At 38.2% G+C, this 7,478-nt stretch overlaps 1 protein-coding gene across 1 annotated transcript in view; it reads left to right on the top strand.

Annotated features, from left to right (window-relative positions):
• dnajc21 (DnaJ heat shock protein family (Hsp40) member C21) overlaps positions 1-6,583 on the top strand; it is a gene marked incomplete in the record, with an annotated part of 18,240 nt that extends 11,657 nt beyond the window's left edge. The window contains 5 exon segments of the mRNA XM_014009319.1: positions 1,192-1,374; positions 2,232-2,280; positions 2,402-2,535; positions 3,584-3,668; positions 5,159-6,583. Of these exon segments, the coding sequence (XP_013864773.1) occupies positions 1,192-1,374; positions 2,232-2,280; positions 2,402-2,535; positions 3,584-3,668; positions 5,159-5,320 (613 nt within the window).
• Between the last annotated feature and the right edge of the window lie 895 nt (positions 6,584-7,478).

Genomic DNA, 7,478 nt, shown 5'->3' with positions numbered 1-7,478 from the left:
CTACACGCCCACACTCAACCAGTCAATGCAAAGTACCTCATGAATGTTAAGATGTATTTAAATCAGTCAGCTGATCAATGATTGGTTCAGACTCGCTCCGTCGTGTGTCTGGAGGATGACAGGTGCTGACTGACAGCTGCTCACGTGAACAGAATGTCTGTAACTGACACAGATTTTCCCTCATTTTGCTTTAGAGTAATCTAATGATTTTTATAAAACATAAAAATAAAAAACCTCAGCTTCAAATCAATTTCCCATCAGAGCCTGCACGATAAAAAAAAAAAAAATTAAGTTAAATTAGTCAGAAAAAATTAGAAATAAGTCCACTACTCTTCTCCTCGTCCTCTCCCCGTCCTGCCTGCTCTGTTATCCGCGGCAGACACCCCCCCGCGCGCGCACACGCACGCACGCGCACCCCCCCTCCCCCCAGGTTTATTATTCACACTGGCGAGGTGAGCGCGCCCTGCGCATGTATCCAAAGCTTTTGCTGTCCTGCTGTTCTTATTGGGGAGGGGTCTGTATGGGTCAGGGTCGTCTGAGGAGGAAGCAGATGAATGGAGTTGCGCACGGGAACTTTTATTTAAGTCTGATTCTGAAGGTAAATTAAATCTTGACAGTGATCATTACACAGTGTGGCTCTAATTCTTCTCTTCATCATCTGTGTCGCAGTTTCACGTCTCCAAAATGAGCGTACGCATGGGTCAAAGCTGGCGTGAGGCACCGCACATTTTCACGTCAAGTTTGGATTTTATAAATCACAACCTTAGCGTAAAAAGTGGCGTACGCAAGTTTCTGGGCTCAAATTGTGCGTACGCCAGTTTTATAAATCCGACCCCAGTAGTCTAAATTCAGCAGTTTAAAAGTTTGAAACACAAATTTTTTTTTACAAAATTGTCTCTTTATTAATTAAAAAACATGGTTTTTATTGTTATATTATTATTATTATTATTATCATTATTATTATGATTTAAGCTTTAATCTCAACATTGAAGGTGCTTTTGTTGCAGACAGTGAAAATATGTTTTATATTTTATTTCTTTAACTACATTTTATTCTGTTGAGTACAACAGCAACATAAAAATTCTTTCCAAAACAATATTTTTCTGAGATTATGCATTTTAATATGTTCACTTTTTATTCCTAATCATTTAACAGATGTTTCATTGCTTCCTTTTTTCCTCTCCTCCACAGTATGAAAAACCATGAAAAGTCCAAAAAGCACCGAGAGATGGTGGTGTTGCTACGGCAACAGCTGGAGGAAGAGGAGGACTCTCTTGGCTTGAGCGCGGATGGAAAGGAGGATGGAGAGAATGAAAATGAACGGTTGGAGGAAGGAGAAGAAGAAGAGGAGGAGGAAGAAAAGCCGAAGCAAAAGTAACGTAAACGACAAACCTGTGTTCCAAATGTTCCCTCAGTCACCGCATCAGGACCACTGTGATAGACTCTGTAGAGGTCAGGGAACAGTGAGGTGTTTGTGCTTTTCTAACCCTACTTGAACACAGCGTCCTTCATAATTACACGCCAAGTATTCACAGTCAGGTGTCTTATAAATAAACGCCAGCACGTCTGAATCTGAAGCCATAAACAACATCATTTCTCTGCTCTTCATAACATCACCTGTTTCCACAACATTAAAACATAATTTATACATATATGTTGATGTTTACTCAACCACAGACTGTAGCTGTAACTATATTAGAGACTTCATTATACTACAAATATGAGTTAATATTACTTACAGGTGCATTTTACAGAATAACAGATCTAGTTAACTTGTCTTTAAAGTGTTTTATTTTTAGGCTCAAATGTTTAAAGGATTAGTTTGTATTTTCTCTTCATTACTCGCCTCAGATAGAGGAGGAGACCCATGTTTTATTGCAGATATGTAGTTAATTAAAAGAATTTTTACTGCGTGTAAACAGTGTTGTATAAAGTTCCTGAAAGTGATACTTGAGTATAAGTACAAGTATCTTATCATAAAAATACTTTGGTAAAAGTTAAAGTCTTTTCTAAGAATATTACTTGAGTAAAAGTCTTAAAGTATCTGATATTTTTCGTACTTAAGTATCAAAAGTAAATTTCTGACACAAAATGTACTTAAGTAATAAAAGTAAAAGTACTGAGTGACCAGTCTCCAGAGCAACTATCTTATGAATGAAAAAAATAGTTACATTTTCTCAGTTGGAGCTTGGTGACTCGTAAATAAAAATGATGTCTCTTCACCTCCTCAGGTTGTCAAAAAAGCAAAAACGGAAAAAGAAGCAGTTAAAAGTAGTACAAGTGAGTGATTTTTTTTCTGCCCTCCTTCTGTTTTTGAGTGCGTCTTCGTTTAGCTGTCGGTCTTGTAAGTACAGATTTCATGAAATTGTCTCTCTTCCACTCACACTCTCCTCTTGCATAGCCAAGTACTGCTGAGGAGGAAGAGGAGCACAAACCAACACAAACCACCTGCGAAGAAGACGATCTTTCTGCAAAGTCTGAAAACCCCACAGGACCTGAGATGCAGGAAGATCTTCCTCCTGCAGAAGTCAAAAGGTCAGTGCATTTTTTTTTTCTAAGATCAGCTGTTTTGACCACATTTTGCACACCAGAAGCAGTATAAGTCTTTAGCTTTAAAACGTAGAGGGAACCTGTAGTTTTTGCAACATATACTTTTGGTTTTCTGTATCAACAGTGAGCGATTTATCTGCTTTTTGTCACTGTTACTGTCCTTGTGTCCAAGCAGCTGGTTGTTTTTGCAGCTCTGCATCCTCCTCATGAGTTTGTGTCTAGTTGAAATTTGGAAAAATCAAGTCAGCTCTGGTTTTGCACTTTGCACCATTCAGTCCGTGCACTTCAGCGAGACATAAATCTGGGCCAGTGCGTGTATCTAAAGCGCTGGATGCTCGCTTGAGAACCTGAGATTTTTCAGCTTTTTCCTTACAGCAGATTTGATTGAAAGTGTGCAGGTGTGGAGCACCTCTTATATTTGATGGCAAACTCTTCTTCCTATAAAGAACATGTCCTTCAAGTGTACACGGTGCTGTCAGTACAAGCTTTTAGAGTTTAGACATTCTATTTGGGAAAGCTGCTTTTGATTCTAATCTGAAAAGGATGTTTTTACATGGAAAAAAAAAAGGAAAACATTTGCAGATGGAAGTCAAACACTAAAATAAGCCCAGAAAATCTGTTTGATTATCCGAGCCATTTGCTTGTTTTAAGATAAGTTTTCTGTTTTCTCCTCCATGAATAAATAAATTAATCAATAAAAAAACAAATCCAGAGATAAAGACTTTTGTCTGTGCAACTGTTTTGTAAATGTTTAAATGCTTACATGTGTTCTTTGATTAAAAAAAGAATGAAAACAGAAAAAAGAGTCACTGAAAGAAATCAAAACAGCTTATGTTGTTAAACATGTTGGCACGTTTTCTTTGAGCTTGTTACTCGGCTACGATGATGATGATGATGATGATGATGATGGTGATGAAGAGCGGGAGGAACGAAGTCGCCCTCTTGCTTCTTGATCTAAATCACTCGTGCATAGTGGTGCACTCTGTGCAATTTACAGTTTAGTTTTTTATCTGTTACTCAATTGTTTCCTCAGCAGCTCCGGGAAAACGAAAAGCAAAAAGGGAGGAGGAAAAGACAAATCAAAGAACATCAAGTCACACACTGAACAGTTTCCTGAGGTCAGTATAAGAAAACAAATACTGTACAGTGCTGTTTTATGCTACCAGTTTGTTTGTTTTTACTTTAGAAGTACTAATTGCAAAGTCATGAATACTGGTTAAAAAAAAAAACAAATCTGCATGATTTCTCATATCAATGGGTCCCTAAATGTATAAACATCTGCCTACTACTGTGTGCAATTGTTTACCTATAAAAACAGCCAAAATGACTAAAAACATGTAACAATGGCAATAAAATGGCTGTTTGGGATAGAAGAGTCTGTCTGCATTGATGCATTGGTACAATTTTACAGTCAGATTTATCGAATAAAGCAGACAAATTATTAAAACAATCTAGATTAAATTAGGCTTGATAATCTGGAGTTTTTCTAGAAAACACAACCAGTACAAACGTTTCAAGCGTACAACTAGAGCTGGAAATTAATAAGTGTTTAAATACCTAGCTCTCTTTATGGTGCCTCACATTCCTTCTTGATCCTTCATATTCTTTATTAAAGGTGACATATCACGCAAAATCCACTTTTTTTAGCCGTTAAATTCATTTTGTTGTTTAGTCTCTTGGAGGGCAGGATTTGAATGTAGTTTTTCTCTGTGCTGTTCAATTTTCACTATTTTTTCTGACATTTTCTGAACTACTACATCACAGTATTTGTGACAGAACTGACACATACAGTCTGGACTTACCACTACAGTTTTGCTGTCTCCATTCTCCTCTGGCTGTGGGTCAGACTTTGGCTCCAACATGTGAGGCCGGATGGACAAGTTTTCTGTTGTTGACGTCTTTTAATTAATTTGTAAATTAAAAAAAAAGTGTCTGCACCGCTATATAGTCATAAACCCCTCTATCAAACTAGAATGAACTGCTCTGGAAGCTGGAGGGGGATGGGGTGCACCTTGTTTGGATTTAAAGAGACGGCATCAAAACGAGTTGATCTGAGACAGAACTCCGAAAAGGGGTGGGGCTTGTGGAGTTATATAAGGAGGAATTCAGACCAAAGCATTGTAGTTCCACTTTAGATAAACCCCAACTGAATGATGTGAATGTGAAAAAGAAGGATTAACAAGTATGATATGTCTCCTTTAAATGTCTATTTTTCTTTCACATTAATTTTTTAACCTTAATGTTTTTTGAGGTCCTTCATACTTGTTTATTCACACAAACTATTCTAACGTAGGGCAATCGTGTGACTCAAACTTCCACATAATTTCCGGCAAATTTAGCCCAGCCCTTTGTTTATATTGAGTGCATACCTGCAATTTAGAATTACGCATCCATATATTTGGAAAAATAACTGAAGTAAACTTTCAAATGGCACCATTTGATTTGGCTCATATAACCCTGTTAATATTTTTTCATACTTTGCAATAAGTACGTTGAGATCTTCTCATCTGTTTTTTAGATCTACATGAAAATCTTCCTACTTTTGTTGAAAACTTGCTAAGAAAAATGTTTGTTCGTGTCTGCTGAAATGAAATGTTTCCACATCTAGAAGGAAGTGAGCCTCCTGTGCGTTACCTGCAACAACGAGTTCCCCACAAGGAACAAACTGTTTGACCATCTGAAGACCAGCGGCCATGCCACCGCACTCCCAGCCAGCGCTCCTCACAGCTCCATCAGCAGAAGCAAAAAGGAAAAGAAGAAGAACAGATAACGCACATTGTTTCCCTGTGCTGGAGGAGTCTGACTCAGCAGGAACACAGAAAGCATCAACCTGAAGAGTCTCGGGAGATCTCTTAAAAAGAAAAGCTTTCTAAACCAGACTGAACGGTGATGGCTTTAGAAAGTGTAAAACCACGTCCAGCGAGGTTGAGTCATCCAGACTAAAATGTGTGCAACCAGGAATCCTACACAGCCTCATTAGTCCCCCTCTCTGTTTCATTTCTGTAGAGGCTTTGGTAATGAAGGTGACGCCGTTCGTTGCTGTTGATGATATTCATACAACCCTGAAATAATCTGCTTAAACAATTGGAATCTTCAAACAAAGAGGACTTTAATTAGTCCACCTATGTGCTGTTTCATTGGTGACGCAGTAAAACTAAACGCCGACGTAAAGACAGTTTGTTTTTGTCAAACATCTGTTTCATCATGTGTGATGTGTGAACTGCAAATTGTTGCTTTATTCATAAAACTTCAGTTTTGCTCTTAAAAACCTGCTGTACGCTCATTGTGTTGAGGAAGTGTGTCAGTGGAAAACGGGGTTGGGGGTGCTGAACACCCTTATTGGAAGGATTTGACAGATACATTGTTGGTTTTGTTGGAAGGTTGAACGGTAGTGTTTCAGAATGAACCCCATTCAAGATCGCTGCCATAGCAAAACACAAAAACCGGTCAAATTCAGTCAATGCATTTACAGATACTGAGCTGAAAACCAGTGCGGTAGTAGCTGAGAGTCATTCTCAACATGCACTGAGAGTTGGGGACCAAAACGGCCACAGCTGTCATTTCTCAACATAGGATGATCTTGGACTAAAACTCGGCGAGTGACAGACAGGATGTTCGCTACCAGTCCATGTAGCTGTCAACATTTTTGTTTAAAAAGTGATGCGAAGAAGTTTACATCTTCCTCTGTAAATGAAAGAAGGGAAAGGTCTCGACAGAAGAGAAAATCAGGATGGGGGGGGGGATTACAGAGTGCAGCGAGTAATCAAAGCAGCGTACTTACCCAGAAACGCTGCCTTATTCTGTATCAGGAAGTCAGAACAGGACACCTGAGGGGCCTGTCTGAATGGTGAATAGAAAAATGTACAAGAACCATAAGTTGTTTTGAGTTTTGTTTTTTTGTTTTTTACAAAGTAAGTTGATCACAAACCAGTTAATTCAAAGTTAATACCTGCTGATTCTGTCCTCATTTTGACAAAAGCTTTAATTTTTGAAGACATGAATAACTTGATGAATAAAACTATCATACCTTGAATAAATGCAGTTCTGTCCGCTGTCTTGCATGCTAAAGGTTTCAACAAAGATCTTAAGCAATCCTCAAGCACTTAATCATGGGGGTGACTCCAAATGTTAACGTGATGTAGGATTAGAGACAGTCACTACTTGGAGACTTTCCCTTAAATGTATCCACTGGATCACAAGGTATTTTGCTAACAATGCCAAAGATGGTTAGAAACATATGGCTCTCAACATATAATGTTTGGCATAACACAGCTACTCTGTCACTAGAATTTAGCTCAATATTAATACAACTGACAAAGTTGGAGCCATTTTTGCTCATCTCCATTAGCTGTGGCGGCCATCTTGAACCTGGTTAACTCTGAAAGTGAATCAGTTCTAGATGTGCACCCAGTGATTATCTTCTGAAAGTTTCATCAACATCTGTTCACTGGTATATAAGATATTTTGCTAACAGACAGGGTTGACTTGACTACAAAAGCCCAAGTTTTAAACAAAGATGCATGTGATCTGTAAGTGCTTGGATTATGTGATAGGGATGACTCAGCTACCATCATGTCAGGTTGTAACTCAGCATCTGTGAAAATGACAGAGTTAAAGTAATGTCTGTTTTAGGAGATTGATAAGCTGTGGCGGCCATCTTGAACATGGTTACCAACAGGCCAATGACTTGTAGAGGTACATTTGATGATCACTTTAAAAACGTTTGATTAAAATCCCTCCAGTGATTCGTTAGATATTTTGCTAACAGATAGGAAAACATGTTTCCCACACTTTATGGCGATAAAAACACAGTTAGGTTCAAACTTTCTTTTTAAGCAGTTAACACATCACCTTTGCCACTGTTTACAATTTGTACCATGAATTTTAAATTGGATTTAGATTTATCCGTGTCACTTACTGTATATATA

Source organism: Austrofundulus limnaeus, unplaced genomic scaffold, assembly GCF_001266775.1.
Source record: "Austrofundulus limnaeus strain Quisiro unplaced genomic scaffold, Austrofundulus_limnaeus-1.0 Scaffold57, whole genome shotgun sequence".
NCBI classification, from domain to species: Eukaryota; Metazoa; Chordata; class Actinopteri; order Cyprinodontiformes; family Rivulidae; genus Austrofundulus; species Austrofundulus limnaeus.
The sequence above is the reverse complement of the archived record's forward strand: the minus strand, read 5'-3'. Positions and strand labels throughout refer to the sequence as shown.